This window comes from Leptonychotes weddellii, chromosome 12 (genome assembly GCF_054177405.1).
Source record: "Leptonychotes weddellii isolate Sample4059 chromosome 12, ASM5417740v2, whole genome shotgun sequence".
Lineage (NCBI taxonomy): Eukaryota > Metazoa > Chordata > Mammalia > Carnivora > Phocidae > Leptonychotes > Leptonychotes weddellii.
In genome coordinates, this window is record NC_138380.1 from 26629811 (window position 1) to 26652267 (window position 22457).

Below are 22457 nucleotides of genomic sequence, written 5' to 3' on the forward strand. Positions count from 1 at the left end.
TATTTTAACTTAATTTTATTTCTAAAAGATTATCTTAGAAATTAGATGTATAAAATGGGTTACATAAAAAATGCCTACCATAATGTTATTTGTAATCTCAAAAAAATTAAAACCACTAAAAAAACCTATAGCTAAATACTGGTTTAAAAAGTTACACACAGTATAACACATAACTGTGAGAAGATTAAAAAAAATTAAGAAAAATGATGTTCAGTACACATGACTTTGTGAAAACGTGTTACATATACTGTGATCCAACTCATCAAATTCACACACATACATACACACACACACACGTGTGCATCTGTGTGTACACAGGTGTAAGAGAATGAATGTTTGCATCTCTCCCCCAAATTTCTGTGTTGTAGCCCTACCCCCCACTGTGACTATATTTGGAGATAGGGTCTGTGAGATGATAAAGGCTAAATGAGGCCACAGAGGTGGAATCTTCTTTCAATAGGGTCGGTGCCTTTATAAGAAGAGACACCAGAGCTCTCTTCACCATGTGAGGACACAGCATGAAGGGGGCCCTCTGCCAGCGAGGAAAAGAGTCCTCACCAGGAATGGATCAGTCAGCACTTTCATACTGGACTGCCTAGCCTCCAGAACTGTGAGAAAATAGAGTTCTGCTGTTTAAACCACCTAGTCTGTGGTATTTTGTCATGGCAGCCTGAGCAGACTAAGACAACATGCATGTGGGGTATACAGTAGTGATAAATCAAAATGTCTAATTATAGGTTATTTCCGAGGGTTGAGATTATGGGTGACTTACACATTCCTTTATACTCTTTGTATTTTCAGCAAATGTGATTTTATAAGAAGCAGAAGAAAATTATAGAAGAAAGCAAAAGAATTTTAACTGGAGAAAAAAGAGCACGTTAAAAAATGAAATCGCTCTCTGTTTTCTATTTTATTCAGACTATGCTTGTATAGACATATCAGACTTTCACCTGATTGCAAATGCAGTATCGTGGTTCATTTGGGTCATAAGTCCAATCAACCTGACTGTTTGAATCAGACTCTGGTACTACTGTTGTTTGTTGAGAGATTTCTTGTACGACGGTTGATGAAGAAGAACATGATGACAAGGAAGAGGAGGAGGAGGAAGATGATGACTGCTGACTTGAAGATTTGTTGTTGTTTCTGAAAAAACAGCATCAGTTTTATTTGCTCAGCATCCAGAAGAAGTTACGGGAGAGTAACTACTAAATTAGTGGTATGAAATGAAATGACATTAAACGTGTAAATTAATGTTTAACATGAAGTTAAAATAACCTGATACACAGATTTAAAGGCACAACTCTTAAGAGCAACAAAGAGCAACTTTTTTCATAACAGTTTTATTTTTGTTTGAGAGTTTTGTTTATTTGTTTTCTGGAGAATAAAGATATTCAAAAAGTTTCTTTCAAACTATGTTTTAACGATAATTTTTTAAACTGTTACTACTTAACATTGACTTAAGTTACAGGTAATAGTTTTAAGAATTAGTACTGGTTATGGCTTCCTGCCAGACATTCTTTGTATTTCTAAGCAAACCGAATACTCTTCATCAAAATCTAAAATACAAATACACAAGAGAAGTTGATGAAAATGATCATGACCATCAATCAACATGTGAATACTTACCTGTGTAAGACAGGAAACAGTGTTAAAATTCACAAGTAATTTACTAATATTTATATGCTAATTATATTTTAAAAATAGGGAAATTTATTATCAGCAGTTAAAATAAATTTGGGTCATTAAGAGGAATTACTTTTTAAGATATCTAGCACTTTTGTGATAATTCTAGATTGATCATTCCTTAAGAGATTTACTCACAGGAAATACAATAAATTTAAAAATAAATTATGATGCAATTATTAGGTAATCTATTCTGGTCTACCATTTGAGCTTTTATTGTGTCTGAATATCTAGCAAATGCAGATACCTGAAATAGATGGTACTAGATGCTGTTAAATTTTCATATTTAAGATAATGCAGACAATCATCCTAAGAGTCTCATATACAAAATCCAGGGGTAGTTTCATAATTTCAATTTTTGGGGCATAAGACCAAGAATTAAGACAATTTACTTTTAATAAAAATGACGAGTTTTATTTAAAAAAAAATTCCCAGGATAAAATTTGTATTTTATACATTAATTTACATTGAACCACATGACAAATAAGAGGTTATAAAGGAAAAAAGCTCCATAAAATGGCTTATCTTAATGTACAAAAGAAAGTACACAGAAGTCATTTATACCCAATTTAAGACTCTAGAAAGATTAAAGACTTTTAACACCTTTTAAAGATGTTACTCCTCCAAAGTATGGCAGTGTGAATGAAAATGTCATGCCTTCCTGCCTCCCCAAAGTTCATCCTGATCCATTATACCTACCTGTTTCGTATATCCAAGCCCAGCTGGATGCCAAGTAGACTGGTACAGGGCATACTTAGTAAAAGTACAGGGCTACCGTACCAATGCAACTTACTTGCTCTTTCTCCCACTGCGTGAGTCGGCTGCTGATGAACTGGCGTTCTGTGTTAATGTAGTCATGAGTGCTGAAGATGATGAATAGCCAGCCGCTTCTCTGGGCATTGAAAATTCTTTTCCCAGCTGAAAGTCATTATTCTTAAACGCTTCATAACTGGCTTTCAGACTTGATGTTCTTCGTCCCTCTTTCATCTTCAACAGACATTCATTGATAATATTAATAGGCGTATATATGCAGCTTTTCTTATTCAGTCCTACTAGTTATAGTGTTATGTTGGTTTACCCAATATTATTTTGTTTAAACCATTAATTTCATCACTGTAATTTAAGCTGTTTTATGTAAAGATTTGAAATCAGTTTTTACACAGGGAGGAGCTACAGAATTGGTAACTTAATTTGGAATATAAACTGTACAGCAGCGAACAAACGTAGGGTGGAGTGAGTTGTGAGGCACCAGGAGGGAGGACGAAGTACTGTCCTCACAGGTGTGTGGCTCACTGTCAACACCATGCACATCACGAGCCATCACTGTGTGAGGGGATCTGCGTGAGCTTGCACGAATCTATTTGTTACTTTTCATGATCAATCAGGCAAACGAATGCACATAAGTTCCATCAAAGAAAATGTCAGATATCATAAAACCATGATTTAAAAATGAAACTATACAGTGTAAAAGAACTCCTGTTTCTATTGGAGTTTGCCCACGATTCAGACAAAATGTACCTGCTATTTCCAAACCTTTTCCTTCTTACCTGAGCTGTGGCTTGAACTGCTTGAGCGGCGGCCATGGTAATGGCCCCTGCACCAGTTCCTGAAGATAACGAGCCGATATTGTAGGATGCCAGAGGCTGGGAGGAATTCACATTGTAAGCATTGTTGGAAGAGGCTGTAGAATTATTATTTCGACATCCTATGTAGAATTAAAGAAGACATAAAAATGGTTGGAGAGAACATAATGTTAGTGAGCTTAAAATACATTATTTCCCAGTACAGATATAATCATTAAATTTAACATTTTCATGTCCCTATAAAATTTTCATGTCCCATTTTTCCTTTTCTTCTTTCCCCATATGTGGACTTTAACCAAGTAAAAAATCTGTATGATTCGTCAATCCTGAACACTTTCATTTGCCCTTTAACACAAACAAAAAGCAAACGTTCCTATTTAAGATAATAAACTTACCTAGTGTATTTTCCTTAGAGGCATCTGATGTAAGCGTAGATAGAAGAGCTTCAGATTTAAACTTCTTTTCAGGAATATGATCTGTTGTTGTATGGTGAGAAGTCGGATTATATTTCCTTTCTGAATATAAATAAAGAATTTTTGTGTTTTTAAACTTTAGAGGACTATGGACAAGATATAATACTTCCATTCAGTTATAAACAAGTACAGTTATGTTCTGAGTTCTTCATGGAATACAGAACAGTATGTTTTCCTGGAGGACAGGACAAGCAGAACTCTCCGTGTCACCTGTTTTGTTAAGAGGAGACTTCCCGGGCGCCTGGGTGGCTCAGTTGGTTAAGCGACTGCCTTCGGCTCAGGTCATGATCCTGGAGTCCCGGGATCGAGTCCCATATCGGGCTCCTTGCTCAGCAGGGGGTCTGCTTCTCCCTCTGACCCTCCCCCCTCTCATGTGCTCTCTCTCTCTCAGTCTCTCTCTCAAATAAATAAATAAAATCTTTAAAAAAAAAAAAAAAGAGGAGCCTTCCCACACATTTAAAAAAAAACTTCAGTAGCAAAGTACTACAGATAACCCATGATGCACCATGATTTCACATATAACATGAGAAGAATTTTGTTTTCAAAACATTATCTACAATTTTGAATAGTTTTCAATCAACCCTTCTTTCATATCAAAGTGATCTGTCACAAATTACACTGATACAGTCTTCTAGCTGGCTAACACCCACCCAAGCATTCATTTACTCACCAACCTACCAACCATCTGAGGCCTTCTTACATGCCAAACAGTAGGCTAAGCACAGGAAAAGCAAGGAGATAAAAAACAAAGAGCCCACCATCATGTAGTTTATCATTTGGCTTGAGTTATAACACTCTCTAGAGAGAATCAGGTGTCTGTATGTAGGAAGTATATGCTGCTATTAATACCATACATTTGTCCTCAATGTATTCCAGGAAAAGCAAACACTCTACTCCCAAATCAAATACACTTTTCCCAAATGATGAAGGTAAATTTACCAGGAACTGTAAGGAAAAAGTAGATCTCACAAAATAAAAGTAAGGGAAGGATATTTTTTTTTCCTCAGTTGGTTGTATGGAGCTAATTAAAAAGAATATACAGGTAATATAATGAATTTTTAATTGTACTGAAAATTTTAGCTGCCCTAAACCAAACTTACTTTCCACTGGAGTATGTGAATGAGCATGATGATTGTTCACTGGCTGTGAAGGGGTATCTAATTCCAAAGACCCTAAAAAAGAAATGCACAGAGATACATCTCCATTCAATGTCAACGCAGAACTTTACAGGTCAATCAAGTACAGGCACTCTGTACCCTCACCTAGCAGAGGACTGGCAAGCCCTAATGCATATGCCTGTATCATTTTAGTCAAACACGTTAGAGAATCACCACTGCCAATTTCACCCTGAGCCAATTTCATCCTCTCTCTAAATAATATGTAATCCACTCCTTACTATTCACCTTAAGTACAAAACAGCTCAAGGCATGTCAATGTCTATTTGGGGAATTCAGGACAGCGGGTACCACATACGTGGATGAATGGATATTATAAGTCCATTACCGATAAGATCTGAAAAACTTAAAACTAGTTATACTGGGTTGAAGATCTTTCTATGTGAGATCCTAAAGTATCAGGTGGATGGGACATTACTTTATGAAAGAAAATTCTTTGATCATTAAAATAATATATGATAGTAAAGACTTCCTAAAAGAAGTTAGGCACAGAATCTCTACCGCCAAGCATTAAAATACTTTTAAAGAAGTTTTCTGGGTTTATCTTGATCCCTTGAGATGAAATTATGGCAGGGCATAGGGTGGAGCAGATTTTATAACTTGATTTCATTTAGTTTTGTGTGTCTGTGTCCTTACAGAGGATGCTTCATTAACCTTCTTGTAGTACTGAATAGGCATGAATTATGTTATTCACAGTTATTATTAGCATTTCAAAAAAAAATTAGAGTAGCTACAGAACATTTTGTTTCAAAATACTTACTAATCTCAGATAGGGTTTCCTTGGAATAAAAGTATCACAAATAAATTAGATTATCATCTGAAGTGATAGATCTACTTTTGAATACAAAAATGCAACTGTGGATACCAAGATGGATTCATGACTAGGTTGTTCCCCTATCCTAGGGAGTGTGTAAATATACACATAATCTAACGCCATAAAGAAATTTTTCATCAGTATGTAGAAACAAGTACATGTTCTTGCTGAAGAAATGCATCAAGAAAAAAAAAAAAAAGAATAAAGGTAAATTATAGCAGGAGATCAAGTAGAACCTTACAAAGAAATATTAAAATGGCTTCTTACTGATAAGAAAAAGTTTACTTCTTTGAGAAAAAGAGGAAATGCTTTGGAATCAACTAAAAGCTTTCTTACTAACACAGTTGAGGAAAAGCCTTAAGGCAGTTCTTAGGAAGAAAAAATAACAGCCTTGCTCAGAGTTTAAGTGCATCCAGCAGGCAGTGCAAAGTCAATACATTTAGTGACAGATGGTTAACTTGTTTCTAGATGGTTATATTTCTTTCAGTCTTCGTTCTCACCACTCATCTTACTAACATATACACATATGAAAAAATGGAATGACTTAACATGTGATTTTAATAAAGAGTGAGTGTACGATATCCTGTATCATCTCTCTCCGTATCCATAACCCAGACAGTTCTAGCTGCTAGAGTCCACGCTGTCCGACCCAGTTGCCACCATCCACAGAAGCGCAGGATCTGAGAAGTCTCCGTGGGACAAGCGTCTCCTCCGTGATTTGCACATGGACTGTCCAACATTGATGGAAAACTGTAAATTTTACTTACGCCTCTCTAATATTTCTGTAATTCCAGCATTATCAGCTTCCAGCTCCATTTTAAACTTAGCCAGTTCCTGATCCAGCTTTCTCAAGTGTCGATCTACCTGTTTCAAAGAAGATCAAAGATAACCACCAAAATTTGGGACACTATTAAAGTGTCAGTTTAATGAGGAAAACTAAATCTTTATTTCTTTTAGTGCCTCTGCTTAGTATCCTTGAGCAAGTCAATTAACCTACACCTCAGTATTTTAATCTATGAAATGAGGGTGCTAGATGAAATAATCTCTCAAGTCTCCCTTAATAAATTTGAAGTTTTAAGAAATCAGAATCACAATTTGTTAGAAAACATTCAGAAGAAGTGAGATGTGAAACTAAACAAAACTGATACTTGGGAACTGCGGGGGCGGGGGGGGGAGGAAGTGCAGGAGGGTTGGTAACTTTTTATAGTATACCCTGGGATTACTTTCAACCTAATCTCCTCCTACTTATAATAAGGCTATCCACCACACTGCCATACTATAACTGTTACTTAGAATGAAGAATGAAAGATCCTTAGTCTATAAACAAAGAGGCTACTATATTCTATACATAAATTTCTCTAAGGCAGAAAAGTAAACCATTATACTTGTAAACATTTATGTAGAGGGTTGAAACAAAAGCGGTTTTTAGCTGGAAAACTCCATTCCCCAAAGAGCCTGGTTTAAATGGTTTTATTGCTAATACTACCGCCCTGGTGAAGGTGGTAAATTTTATTTTCTCATTCAACTAGAGATCTCTTGACTGATTTCAGAAAATTATATAATACCTCAAACTAGCAACAAGTCTTAATTTTTTAAGGTTTATAGTAAATATTTTTTCAATACTTTTTCAAATTTACCACTTCGAAGTGAAACAAAGAAAACAATTTTTTTGAAAAATATTGTTATATTATTGACATCTTTTTTCAAACTCTAGATTCCCAGTGGATCACTGTTAAATAATTAAGAGGGACTTTCTTACAAATATCAAAGTGTCTATGATACATCATGAAAGCAAAAAAAAAATTAAGTAAGAATGAAATAATGTGTACCTAAATTGAAGGAGAGAAGTAGTACCTAAAGAAAAAAGTAGCAAACGGCAATTTGTGTGTGTTAGATGCCATATAATGTGCTTGGTGCATTAGATGCTCTTCTATCTTTTCTAGCCCTTGCTCTAATCTTTTGATATAGGTTATTACTGTCTCCATTTCATAAGTGAAGAAACTAAGGCTCAGAAGGGTTAAGTAATATGCCCAAAGGCAATAGCTAATGCATTATGGAAAAGGGATTTAAATCTGATCTAGTTGTAAGAAATTGTTCTTCACCATTTATACCTAACATTGCCCTCTAACTTCATGCAGCAGCCAACTGTTTTTTAGCTCAGAATAATATAATTCAAATTGAAAAGTAAGAATGTTTTCTTGTTATTTATATTTTGTATATTAACAGCACCCAGTGGGGTACTGGTTAGTGATTTTTCAATAATTTAAAACCCAATTTTCTGTCCATCTTCACACACAACTTATTTTTCAGAGCTTGGCAGAGTGCGTATTACAATATTTAAAATCCTATAGAGGCACGTATTATGGACAAATGCTCCTATTCAAAGAACATGCAGGTAATTGAGCATCCTTTAATGGAACCTCCCTTCCAATAATAAAGTGTGAACACAGACCTCAGTTATTCAAGAATATCTCTTACGTTGTCAAAATTTAATCTCAAGGGAAGTCAGAAAAAATACTCATATTTAAATTCCAAGACCCCTTAATGCAATGAAAACATTCCACCACCTTTATTACCTGCAATATTGAGAGTTGTGCTTGGCATTGGGTTAAATGGAAAATACATGAAAAATGAGGGAGGATCCCTGCTTTCATAGGATTACAATTTGGCTGACAAATTAAGATTTATGTGAGCTTTTTAACATAATAAATGTTTTTAAATATATATACCCTAGACATAGCAAATAAGCAACAGTTGGAAAAGAGTTAGAAGTAGTACATAAAAAAATACATATATAACCATGGGCTGTGGCAGACACAAAGGAGGTAAATGAGGTAGAGGGTGAAGAATGTATTGTTTTCAAATATATGGAAAGAAAAATTAACAATTAAAGAATGAATAGAGACAGGAAGACAAACAAGATTCCCAGAGAAAAAAGAAAAAGCAAAGTATGGTGTGGCCTGTAACAGTTATATACAGTATAGACAGGCAGAGTGTTAGAATCTTGGTCAGGAGGATAGAGTCAGAGTGAGATGAAGACATCATGTACCCCTCCCCTAACTCCTTCCCCCCCCCACTGAAGAACTGCTTCAGTATATTAAAGACAGTACCGATAAGGGTTATTACACATGAGAGCATGGAAAATAATAATGGGATTTCCAATACTAGCAGCTCAGAAAAAGGAATGGAATCCAAAGATTGAATAATTCTAAAAACAAATACATAATTAAAATAAACAAAAAAAGCCTAAACCACATTGTGGTAGGCAGCTTTGTAAGACAGCTTCTAGTCATTCTTACCTCTGGATAGGCAAAAAAAAGATGACGAACTGATGAATATTAGAAGCAATTATTAGGCAATGAGAATTGTTTTTCTTAGAGTCACTGCTACTGTACTAACTCAAATCAGAAGTTAGAAAGCTGACCACATGTTTTAACTCAAACTATGAAGCAGCAGAGTACTTCAACAGTATTAAACAGCCATAGCAAGAGCTCAACTGGACTTGCCTGAAACCCGCAGAGCGCATCTCCTCCGCCCCCAGGATTCTGAATGGGGGAAGCACCTATTCTGGCAGATTGCCATAATGGCCCCACAGGTATCAGGCAGAGCAAAAACCTACATTGCCCTACTCCTCCACACACACCTCATAAGACTGATTTATCGTCGTAGAGAGGATACTACTCCAATTGAGAGAGATTTTCCATTAACCACAGATTCCTAGCACAAGGCTGACCACAGAGTCTAATTATTGATTTGTTCCCCACTTAATGTCAATAAATACCAACCACAAAAGCTTCCTTATTCTACAGACCCAAATCATATCTCATAACACCAAATATAACTGCTTTAATTCTAAATCAATTCTCTTTTTTTCTGACCTCTTCAGAGCCAAAGGAAATTCTGTCAACATTATTTGTTAATATCTTGATGATCACAAAGATAAGTCACACTTCATGCATCCTCCGCATGAAACAAAAAAATCCTCATATTTTAACATTTCAGCATAGAGTTGTAATCCTTTATTCTTTCCCTTTTGACTTCTGGTCTCCAATTTTCAAATTTTAACATGTGTCACAGGTGGACCCAAACTGAACTAAATACAGCTTTTCAAAAAGTTTCTACATGATTGATGGCTTCCAATACCATCAAATTCTAAAATTTAAATGTCTAGCTTGCCCTTTCAGAATGAGCACAAGTTATTTTATAAAGTTCTAAGGTGAAATCAATGGCAATGAGAGATAAATTTCTAACTGTGAAAAGATCTGGTAATAGTGAATAAAGAGGGTAAACTGGAGAAGAAAAAGCAACCATTATGGCAAATTATTTCTCTGATAAATCATGAAAATGATTCTTCACATCTCTGAATTATAATAGGTGAAAATTTGATCCACCTTTAGGCTGAATCAAATATTTGAGGCCTTAGCATATAAACTACATCTAATCTTCCTAAAAGACAATAAGGATAGGAGACAAGTCAAAAGGTCAAACTTACATAATATATTTCTTTAATCAGAGTATCAGATGAAGAATTCTCAAATTTATAGGTAAAATGTATACCTGAAATATAATCATCTCAGGTATAGGCCAGGATATAAAAAAGAAGCAAGTTCAAGGGTACTGAGCAGTGTAAGAGACTGCTAAAATCATTCAAGCATTAACTAAAAGCTCAAATTTTATCAGAGTATACATAAATCAACTTTATTAGGTATTGTAATCTAATACAGCCTGATGACAGTGACATCTGGCTGAGAAACACAAATAAGTGTTTAATGACTATGAGTATCAGGATTCTAGAAGGAAATTATTTTAACAGGATAGCCTTTTTTTTGTTGCTCATTTCCACTAAAACAACTACTGAAATAAATTTTCAGTTTGTTCTACTGAATCCGTAATTCCACCACAATCTCTTCATTTGTGGATATTTATGCAGTCTGGTTTCTTTCCTTAATAAATGAAGTAATCTGTACAATACTAGTCATAGGTATAAAAAGTGTACGACTGATTTTAAAAGTAAAGTATTTCAATAAAAATAATACAATGAAATACCACGCTATGTAAAACACTGAGGGGCAAAATCAAACATAATTATATACTAAATTACTGTACATTAAAATCTGTAAAAATAGGGCGCCTGGGTGGCTCAGTTGGTTAAGCGACTGCCTTCGGCTCAGGTCATGATCCTGGAGTCCCAGGATCGAGTCCCGCATCGGGCTCCCTGCTCGGCAGGGAGTCTGCTTCTCCCTCTGACCCTCCCGACCCTCCCCCCTCTCATGCTCTCTCTCTCTCAGTCTCTCAAATAAATAAATAAAATCTTTAAAAAAAAAAAAAATCTGTAAAAATAATACATGCTTACTTGAAATTACCGTAACAACACAATGTTTAAGCAAAGGCATACAGACAATTTCCTCTAAGGTATACCTCACTCCTCTGTTTAAGGTGGCCTCCTACTCCTTTCAGAAGAAAAAACACACTGTTTCCATTGGCTTAGAAGACCCTGCATGTGGTGGTTCCTGCCTGGCTCCTTCTCAGCACCACCTTTCTCCTTCCTTACTATACACCAACCACACTGGCCTCTTCTCTGCTTCAACCCTCCAAGCACTCTTCCACCTCAGACGTGGCACTTGGTCCATCATCTTCCTGAAATGTTCTTCCTGATGCTCTCTTCCCATGGCTGGCTCTTTCTCATTTTCCAAGTACCTCCTCAAATGTCACCTCCTGACACTACACCACTCCTGCTGACTACATTCTTAACAGCCTCCCCTAGTAATTCCTTCTTTATCCCTCTCTCCGCAACATTTCTTTTCTTCATAGCACTTATCAAAATCTAAACAAATCTTTACTTAATAGTTGCTTAGATTCATTGCTTCTCTGTGTCATTACTGCGCACTTAGCAGCAGAGACTGCTATTGCTGGAGCTCTAGAATATTTGCTGAATGAATGAAAAGTTACACTCTCCCACTATGTAGAAGTATATAAATAGAAGTACCACTGTCTATTGGATAAATTACCTATGATTAAAAATTACTGTAGTTATACATTTACACTACTTCGCACCCACTCACTTTTGAAGCACTTAGCTTTCTAAGCTCTCAAAAGTTAAATGTTATAGGAATTTAATTCCTCTTTCCTATTTATAAAGACTTTCACTTGGATATTTACTGTTGATATTTTGGGGAATATAACTAATATGAGATGGTAAATCCATTTAGTAACCTCCCTATGAACAAGGCAATTAATTCCCTTATGCTCAACTGCAATTACTTGCGAAAGTAAATTTCTTACCCTCCAGCATAAAGTGTTCAAATACCACAAGCCACCCTGCAATGTGGTGCAGCGCACAAAGCACAAGCATTCCATGGAGGCTGTACTTTGTTTTTTAACATTTTATAATTACTTATTTGTGATAAGTAATACCAGTTTTTCATTTATGTTAATAGCATCAGATTAATAAATAAAATTTCCTCTTAAATAAATTTCATTTAAAAATTTACTTAGTAAATAGATGTACAGATGATATGGATAATCTAAAAACCTTGGCGGTGGGATGCAAGTATTAAGGTCTGGGAAACGCTGGACTGGATCACCTCGAAAGTCTTTTTTGTCCTTCTGTTCACTGCTCAACTATCTATTGGGCCAGGCTCTAAGTGTACAGAATGATTAAGAATCTCACATACCCTCAAGGGCCCTGGTTAGGAAATCTAATATTTTTTATTTTATGAAAATAATATGGTTATTACTTTGTATAGTAAGGTCTAATAGTGTTTACTAAATGTTTTCATAATTTAAAAGGAATCTCTTTAAAAGCAAAGGAACTGAAAATAGCCAAAAAATATTTTGTAATTATAAAGTACAAAGTATTTAAATAAAAAAGGTATTTAAATAAAACATGTGCCTCACAATAAGTCTTAATATTTTAAAAAATGCCCCTTTTGCTGAAGGCACATCTATACAGCCTGTTTTAGAACTTCCAAAATGAGCTTATGTATCAAAGAAAGAAATCTATCTAAACTGAAGAAACTAAAAAAATGGAGAACAATTTAAAGAGAGGGATACTGAAAAGATCTGAGCAAAGACATAGATTATAGGATTGTTTGGTCTCCTAAAGTGATTCTAAAGGAAACTAAACTAATTTGAATTACATTACTTTCACTTCTCTTGGTTTAAAGTCATACCTTGAAAAGAAGGGGCTATTTGCACTGTAGCCTACCCTTGTTTGTCCATCAAAACCAAGTCAATCTTAGCATACTAAAATGTGACTCTATTTAATCTTTTGAGAAAATGTCACTCAACTACAATATCTCACATAAAGAAGGACACCACTAAACTATCCCTAAGACTCATAACTTGGGAATCATGTAATGCCTTTTCTTTTCTACTAACCTATTCAGGCGATTTTGTTGAACAAATATTTACTGAGAAATAACTACCATAGAGTCTGAAGACACTAAAATCTAAAAAAAAAAAACATAGTTCTTGACATTTATAGTAGGGGAGACAAACATACAAGCAAAAGGTAAATAAATAATTACCATTTAATTCAAATAATAATAAAATCATGGAGATAACAACAATTTGGAAGCTGGTATGATTCTGTTGAGGGGTAGGGTAAGGCACTAAGTGCTAAGTACCTACTCAATAGCCTCCTTCGTTACTGACAGACCCCCACACCCCTGGGGTGGCAATGTGCCCTGTTAAGCAACATTTCAAGAAGCAGCTACAGGGAGCCAAGCCTAAGCAGAAGTCAGTAGGTAAGATTTCCAGAAAGACTATTTAAAGGAACTGCAAAATATGCCCTTTTGAGTAATCCCTTACTGCAATTCTTCTTCTACCTGTCCAAAAAAGAGGAGGAGCAGATTAGAAGCAGCCCGGGACACTGATGATGTCGGGGTTGTCACACGAGCCCTGATCTACCTCCTCCAACAGATACTTTATATGAGAGGAAAATAAATCCTTTGTTTAAATCATTCTTTTTTTTTTTTCATAATATCGGAGTCCACATTAGGATCACCCATTGTAAATCATTCTTGTGTGACTTTTCTAAGTGATCAAATCTCTTCTCCTAGATATAAATGACATGAATATCAAGATTATTAAGGTGATTTTAGTAAAGAGACTGCACATGCAGGATTATGAAAGATGAAGAAAGTTTCCCAAGCAAAGACTGAAGGAAAAGCATGTCAGTCAGGTTTTTTAAAAAAGTTCTTGAACTGTGGCACGCTGCAGAAGTGAAGAGGAAGGGGTAATGGGAGATATTTAGAAGATAAAATGACAAGACGTGTTGATTAACTAAATGTGGGGAGGCTAGGGACAAGGAGGAGACAAGGATGACTTTCAATATCCCAATGTGAATCACTGGAAGATCAGTGGTTCCTGTGAGAGAAGGAAAAGAGGAGACTAAGAGTTAAAACTTAATATTAATACACTGAGTTCCGGGGCCTGAGAATTCTCAGTTAAGATGAATAGGCTCAGAAGAGAAGCCTGAGCTTGAGGAATCATTAATGTATAATTCCTAAAACTAAGAGAACACCCGGATAATTAATGGAGGAATGTTTCACAGCTTGGGTTGTGTGTGGGGCAGGGGGGAAAACTGGCATTTGACAGAACAGTTCTTCACCATGTGGCATTTGGTCTTCCTGGCCTCTGGAGTTGGGTAGAAGAAGGGAAGGGAGTTACCACTGAGTGAGATCACCTGAATACAGTAAAAAACAATGCAGGTCAAAGACAGTGCCCTGAGGAACAGTAACCTCATTATAAGTGATATCCACAGAGAAGGCAGAGGGTCACAAAGATGGGAGGACAATATAGACGATTAAGTCTCAAAAAAGAATGGATTTTTATATTAAGGATGTCATGATCACCTGAAATAGCAATTTAATATGGAGTGCTAAAAGAGGAAGGAACAGAAGGAGGGAGAGGAAAAGAAAAGTCACAAAAAAAAAAGGGAGAGGGAGGACAGAGGAAGGAATGGGAGAGGGAGGAAGGAAGGAGGAAGAGTAAAGGAAAGACAAAAGGCCATCCTGGAAATAACTGGGGGAATGGGGAAGAAACTGGGTGCCACTTGGAAGAGCTGAAAGTGAAGCAGTGCTCCAAGAAAATGAGAAATTCCGCTTAGAGAAGATGGAGAGAACCTTTAAGGAAGGAGTGCGCATCCACCGTGTGGTGCTCTCACAAGCTAAGATCATTTTATAGACATGTGTACACATCCGCCTGTAAGGCACACATTAATATTGCTATTTAATAGATAAGAAAACTAAGGTTTTGGGATTAAGTAACTTATCCAAAGTCCTGCTGTCAGTGAAATGGCTGAACTCATGTCTGTATGGATCCATTATGGACACTTGCTTTTTATTACATTTCGTTCAATTCATTACATCACCTTCTACTACCTCACTCCCTAGCCTAAAAAAATCTATCCCCCTCAAAGAATTTACTAAGTTTTATTTTCATTCTGTGTTTATCCATATCTCCGAGTGAACTGCTTTCCCCTCAGTACAACACCTAATCCAGGCCCCAGAGCTTCTGAATAAATTCTGTTCAAAACTCATCTCATATCCTCTAAGAAATTAACAATACTCAACATGAGTTAGTTCAGTTTTTTACCAGATACTTAATATTTAACTGCATTAATCTTTATTACATGTTTCTATACAGGCTCTTCACTTTAGTTTGTGGGCGTGTCTTCCCAACTAATTTACCAACATCTTGAGAACAGAAGCCATTTACAGTATTTTCATTTTGTTCCTCCGTTATATGCAAATAAAACTCCATTATACAAAGCACAAGAGTGAATAAACAGTGTGGTTCATAAATAATGGATAGATACATACCAAAAATCCACACATATTTAGAAAGAACATACTTATATTATACATATTTTTCTAAATGTATGATATACATTGAAATTTTTTAAATGTATAAAAAGTACTAAAATAACAAAATACGAACAAAGAGCATAGCCAAACAGCTATAAGATTTAAAAAGCAGGTAGTCTCTAAATAAAGACTGACATATATACTCATTAAATATGAGGAGCAATGTTACTAAACAAATTTCTCTTGGATTCAAATATAAATGTCTTTTTCTGTGTTTATAGACATAATTCAAGACCAAAACAAGAACTTTTCTTTCCAATTCCATAGTAAATCAAGCTATAGTTTACTCTGCCTTTCTAAAGGCATTTTATCTTTTATCAAATTGTTTCAAAATCACTGCATGAACAAAAGAGCCTAGGTTATTATAGCCATTAAAAATTTCCACTATATGAGAACAAGGAAACATTTCCTATGGCATCACATGACAAATGTTTTCTAGTTTTCTATAAGCATTTACAATGTACACCATATGTGGTATGTACCTTTTATCTTGTGTCTTACCAATAACATTTATATTTACATATACTTGTTCAGTAATGAGACTGTATCCAGATAAGATTACAAAAATAGATATGAAATCTATATGCTAAAGTTGGCCATAAGTGTCCATTTGTTTTTAGCTTTAACTTGCTTTGAGGCAGAACCAGAAATGAGTATTTCCTAAAGTATATAGTTTAGAAGATCCTTTATATAAAAGAGAGCATCATAATTATACCACTCTGAGAAATACTGCCTCTGTCTTACAGTGATTTCAATCTTTTTCAAGTACTACTACAGCAAAAAAGAACCTTTTTTTAAAGTTTAATCAAGTGTTTCCCATTTTTGCCACCTGAGCCAGTTGGTGAGTGCTATCTATTTGACATCACTTTATAGATAGTTGAGTACTATCTCTTAATACAGACTCAAATGATGCTCTTCTTCATTTAATTAGGCAACCAAGAAGTCTTGTCAAAACAGTAATCTTATGTGTATTTTACCACAGAAACAATCTCAAGATGATTTATCAGGTAAGTAAATATACTACCTCAAGATAAGGATTAGTAAAATAAATTTAAACACCAATTCTTGTTAAAAAAAAAAAAAAGTCTAACATCAGCTAAAATCTAACAATGTAAATTTGGCTAAAACGTAAGGTTTTTAACTGTTGACTAAAACTGTGGACTCTGACTCTTCTCCACAAAGAAACCAAAAAATAGACACTGAAACCTCAAATGGAATGGGATCAAGAAAGCAATACTTCAAATTTAGTCTATTCTTCCTATTAACATTTAAGCCAACAAAACTTAAAACATAATCCATAATTTAAGTACTTATGGCATAGTATGCACATTAATTTTACTTACCAAGTCATATATCTGATTTGCCAATTGTACCTTCTCATCTGCATCTTCCAAAGCTTTATAGTAATCCTGAATAAAAACATTTTCATTTCAAGAATAAATTAATAATTTAAAAATGTGTATTCAGCACATATAACTGCATTTTCATTATCATACCTTATACTCAATGTCAGTCATCCTACATTAGCAATAAAAACCCAGTTAAGGATAGGATGGGGATGGGGTAGGATTAGAAATTATGTACAATGGCCAAGAATTAAAGGAAGATGTTCAGCATTCCTAAAAAAGATATAAGCAAAATTAAATACCAGTCCAAGTCTAGCCTCTAAACTAGTAAACGTTATGTGAACTAATGAATAGTTCTTTTTCTTTCAAAGAAAATGTTACAATTTATTTAATTTATAAAGAACATTTGCTCTCCCCATTTTTAAAACTTTTTAATCAAAGTATAACTACTGAAAAGATTCTGGCCTGCACGTCCCTATTTTCCAATTGTTCTGGAACTCTCATTTTAAGTTAGGGATTAATTCATACAATTCAATCTATACTTAGATTTCTCCTCAGTATAAAGCAAATCATTTAAGAACAAAAACATGATTCTATCAATTTACATGGAGAACTAGACTGTTAAGATAGACAAGCTGTACTACACCAAAAACTTAATAGGTTAAAGGGATGAAGACTGACTTTGGGTTGCAGAGCTGACCCTTGAACAGTGTGTCCCCCATGTGGCTGAAAATCCATATATAAGCTTCTGACTAAAAGCTGAACTACTAACAGCCAACTGTTGACTGGAATCCTTCACTGATAACATAAACAGCAGATTAATGTGTATTTTGTGTATTATGTCCTTACTCTTACAATAAAGTAAGCTAGAGAAAAAAACATTTTTGAGAAAATACATTTATAGTACTATACTGTATTTATCAAAAAAATCCACATGTAAGTGGACCCATAGAGTACAAACCCGTGTTGTTCAATGGTCACCTGCACAGAGATGCTGTCTGTACTCATATACACCAGTCCTCTTCCAAGCCAGGACCAATTATGTGCTTCCCCCCATGTGGCAAAATAAAGAAAAAATTCTCTAAATCTGTAGTTTCAAATTTCTTTCCCAGTTGATTTTTGAACAATTCTATGAAGGCTGGGGATGAGGGAACCATTATTACTCAGAGATATTAAAGAACCTGTCCAATGTCACACAGAAAAATGGCAGTCACAACCAAACCCAGGTCTTTTATGTAGTTCTTCCAATGTATCCCAAATACACTAGGTTATACATTTAAAGCAAACCTTGGGAAGAGATCTGATACTCATTCTAATCTGGAAGAGGCCTGTAAGTACTATAAGACTAATCAAAATTCAAGGAATTCTGTATTTCTAGGCTCCATTCATATACAGATTTATAGTTTTAAACTAAAAGACTTTCTGTGATCCTTTCAACACTTAAGATTGTGTTCTTCTGTGATTCTACCAACTTCGGTACCTAGCAATATGTAAAATATGCTTCAAGGTCAGCTAATTCTCACCCCAGTTTGTGGCCAAAATTGGAAGACAATGTAATATCTGTGAAGACAAGGCAACCTTAATTAGCTGTAACCAGAATAAAATAAAAGAAAAAAATGGACTTTTTTTATGATTCTGTAATTCTCTAATAAAAGTTGATAATTTTTGAAACAAATTTTAAATTACCAAAATGATTAAAAATTCCTACATCTGAAGCTCTAAAACAACAAATTATTTAAATCCTAAAGAGCCACTGATAACTTTCCCTCATTTTGATACCCAGAAAACAATTTCATTTTAAAATATCTTTCTCAGAGGACCCCAATATTTACTGATAGATCATCCAGAGTGTTGAACATACTTTTTTGATGGATGCCATTTGTTCTTCTCTCCACTCCGGTTTATTTTTCTTTGCATTCATAAAGAATTCACTGACTCTTTGTTCTAGTTGATCCATTGCATCTATGACATAATAAAAACATTTCATATTTAGATGACCAAATTCATACACTAAATATACATGCTTTGATTTGGGGAAAGAAAAAAATATCTGACAACATACACTCTTTCACTTGGCCAATAACTTAAATATGTCATGCTTTGATTATGTAAATGCTTTAATTACTCTAGTTAAAAAAAAAAAGTTACAATTTTCTCTGACAATTTATATTTGTTGTTATGTCAAAATTTTTCCAGTAGTCAAAGTAGTCAACAACATATACAGGTTCTATACCATAGTATTTCAATAGTACAGCCTTTGGGTCAAAAGCTAATGGTATTAAATCAGCCAAATGTACCAAAGCACAATTTCTTATTAAGAGTACTACTAGATAATCCTCACGTTTCTTTTAATAAGAAAAAGTAAAAAAAGATTTTAACCTCTCACTATATGGCATTAAGCACCCCATCATCTCGTATCATGACTGACAGTAGAAGGTACATCATTTGTTCACGTATATACTATATTATTTATTCTAGGTAAGTTTTTCCCTAAGTGTGTGCCAAGAATAGTCATCTCATTCCATGTCTGCTAAAAAAGGAAAAGTTAAAAAAAAAAAAAGTGATTCTGTTGCTATGTAAGTGAGGGAAAACCTTTCGGAGATTTTTCACGGCAATAATATAATAGGTTTTTAAAGATTCTAAGAAGTCTTACAGTTAATTTTTAAAAAATTTTCCTTTGTTTAAATAAGCAATTTCTAACTTATTTTACAAAGAAGTCTCTTTTATTAATCCATAGTACCTATTAACTTTACAAAATTCTAATTATTATAAAATGTAAGTTTATAAAACCTCTCATTTATATAATCTAAGTACAAATCACAAGAGAATTTAAAATTTGTAATGATAATGAAGGAGAATAAAATAACAGTTACCCTTTATTGAATTTCTACTTTGTATCAGATACTATGAATTCTAATTTAACTGTGTTATTTTAAATCCTCAGATGATTTTCATTTTATAGACAATGAAAACCATGGTCAAGGTCAAAAAATAAGTCAGTAAAACTCTAATACAAACTCAGATCTATCTGACATCAAAACCTGTAGAAAAGACTACTTTAGCATTTTTTTTTAAGATTTTATTTATTTATTTGACAGAGAAAGACACAGCGAGAGAGGGAATGCAAGCAGGGGGAGTGGGAGAGGGAGAAGCAGGCTTCCCGCGGAGCAGGAAGCCCGATGCGGGGCTCGATCCCAGGACCCTGGGATCATGACCTGAGCTGAAGGCAGACGCTTAATGACTGAGCCACCCAGGCGCCCCTACTTTAGCATTTTGACTACATTAAAGTTAAAATGAATTTTGTGAGCAAGCTAAAGAAATACACAATTCAGACTTCTACACTACAATCCACTGAATAAAAGAAGGCTTCCATATCATATCAACTTGTATTAAGCATGGCCACATGAAACTGGCAAGAGGCTGAGAAATGAATATTCATGAACAATGGACATGGAAGTGCGTGGAGGGGTAGGGGGATAGAGAAGCAAGAGGGAGAAAGGACAGGTCCTTAACTACCTCAAGGAATGCTGGTTCTCTGATGTCTTTCCATGATACCCCTTTCCTCCCAATCATACCCCAAAACCCAGATCTTCCTCCACCTCTACTTTTCTAAGAAAAAAACCTGGCGCCTTGAGAAACATTTTATGTATATAGCCTAAACATAGCTGGAATAAATGGGACCAAGAAACATATTATCTGGGGATAGACCTCACGAAGGCCAGTCATTACTATCATTTAGACAATTTAATTAAGGAGTACCTACATCTAAACAAAGAGAGTAACATCCAGCCATAAGGGTACACATAATTGTACATTTTAATTATGTACCGTATAATTCATTTCGCACTCTTAATTTTTAATATAGTAGCTCTACAAGATAACTGGAACAGATATATTACATTCATTTCTTAAAGGGGAAGGTTTATGAAGTTCTTTCAGAGCATGGTGGACATATATTTGTACTCATTTTAAGTGTAATTTTGCTCTAAGTATATACCTTCTTATCTCCAAAGGCACTGACTCTTTACTTTCTTTGAACCATAAACCCCTTTTTAGAGACTTCACAGAAAAAATGATCAGATAAACCAAATACCACTCTATGAAAGAACAAGGTTAATTTTGGGAAAAAGTAACCAGACTACCAAGCTATCACTGGTAGAAGAAAAAGTCAAAATTTTTATTACAACAGATAAGAAGCTTTACAGTAAAATCTATTTCCCTCACTCATTTTGATTGAAAAAATATCATCCTGTTGACAAGTGAGAATGTATCCTATAATGTGTAACTTTTCAAAATGTGACATTCCAAGTTCACCAGGGTCACTAAAGAATCGCATATGACCTATGCTTCTGTATTTTCCGCTCTTGAAAATTTTTGAATAGAACGAACTTTAACAAAAGTATAAATGCTGAAATCTATGTTCCATACGTAAGGGCTCAAGTCAAAATCTTCTCAACATTTACACCGATGTGCATTAAGACATATATCTACGTTCTCACTGAAGGTACAGAAACTTTTATTGCAGAGTCTTGAATTCGAGAAAGGAACACATACACGTGCCCTAGTGCCTCCTTCTCTTGTAAAAGCAAGGAGAAAAGTAGCGTGGGAAGCAAGAGGCAAGATTCGGCACTGCCTTTTCTTTTTTACAACTCCTTATGCACTAGCCAGTGAGCCGGAGGAGAGTCAAATAGCAGAGGCGATGAAGTCGATGGCAAGTAAGTCTGGCACTGAACGCGCGCGGCCAAGACGGGCAAACGCGCCGACTTACTCTGCACCTGCAGGTCCATCTCGCGCATCTCCGTGAAGCGGTCCCGCAGGTCCATTGGAAGCTGCTCAATCACTGTCAAAGGGAGAGTCCGTCAGAGGGGCGGGGCCAACGGCGAAAGTACGCGCTTACGTCGCTGCGTGCGTGCGTCGGGGGGGTCGAAGGAGCCGGCAGCCCACAGCGAAGCTGCCAGTTACCGTGAGAAAGAAACATCCCCCGCCTCCCCCTCCCTCCCGCCATCCCGCCTGCCCGTCCACTCGCGCTCTTGCCCGCCCGCAGGTCCCACAGACGGCCCCCGCCAGCGCCGCCCACTCACTTTCCAGATAGTCCTCTAGGTACAACATCGCGGCCCTTAGAGCTGGGGGAACGAGGGGGTCCAGGGGTTTATTTGTGTCACTCGCTGTCGCCGGAGTTTTGTCCCTTCCAATATGGCGCCTCCGCTAGCAGCACCCGCTCAGCTTCGGCGGAAAAAAAAAAAAAAAAGAAAGAAAAAAAAAACCACTTTGGCGCCTGACGGCGCTTGCCTCACTGCCGCCCGGAGCTGTCATTGGTTGGCTGAAGCAATGACGTAGGCCGACGGGAGGCCGCCCCCGCGCCTTTATGGGAAGTGTAGTTTCATTCCGTCCCAACAGGGATTAATATGCTTGACAGTTACCCACGTATAAACTACAAAAACCAGTCGTCCTTGTGAACGGTGCGCAAGAGAATCTGAAATGCGGTGGCTCTGTTTATTTGTTGATTTTTGC

General features: G+C 35.8%; 1 protein-coding gene and 1 long non-coding RNA gene across 3 annotated transcripts in view; one reads left to right on the forward strand and one right to left on the reverse strand.

The window, feature by feature from the left end:
• Positions 1 to 995, forward strand: part of LOC145716492 (uncharacterized) — a 14271-nt gene extending 13276 nt beyond the window's left edge. Inside the window, exon 3 of the long non-coding RNA XR_014139161.1 lies at positions 802 to 995. This is a non-coding gene — a long non-coding RNA (uncharacterized LOC145716492). The remainder of the gene's footprint in view (positions 1 to 801) is intronic.
• ING3 (inhibitor of growth family member 3) overlaps positions 1 to 22194 on the reverse strand; it is a 28826-nt gene extending 6632 nt beyond the window's left edge. The window contains exons 1-10 of one of the 2 annotated variants that reach the window (XM_006727821.3): positions 22028 to 22190; positions 21715 to 21786; positions 18808 to 18908; positions 16944 to 17009; positions 6496 to 6592; positions 4840 to 4911; positions 3662 to 3781; positions 3231 to 3388; positions 2477 to 2670; positions 951 to 1143 (exon numbers count right to left, since the gene is read on the reverse strand). In XM_006727821.3, the coding sequence (XP_006727884.1) occupies positions 951 to 1143; positions 2477 to 2670; positions 3231 to 3388; positions 3662 to 3781; positions 4840 to 4911; positions 6496 to 6592; positions 16944 to 17009; positions 18808 to 18908; positions 21715 to 21786; positions 22028 to 22055 (1101 nt within the window). In that variant the 5' untranslated portion in view covers positions 22056 to 22190. Of the gene's footprint in view, positions 1 to 950; positions 1144 to 2476; positions 2671 to 3230; positions 3389 to 3661; positions 3782 to 4839; positions 4912 to 6495; positions 6593 to 8697; positions 13558 to 16943; positions 17010 to 18807; positions 18909 to 21714; positions 21787 to 22027 lie in introns of those variants that run through there. The other variant, XM_081800196.1, reaches the window with a different exon arrangement.
• Positions 22195 to 22457: the final 263 nt, after the last annotated feature.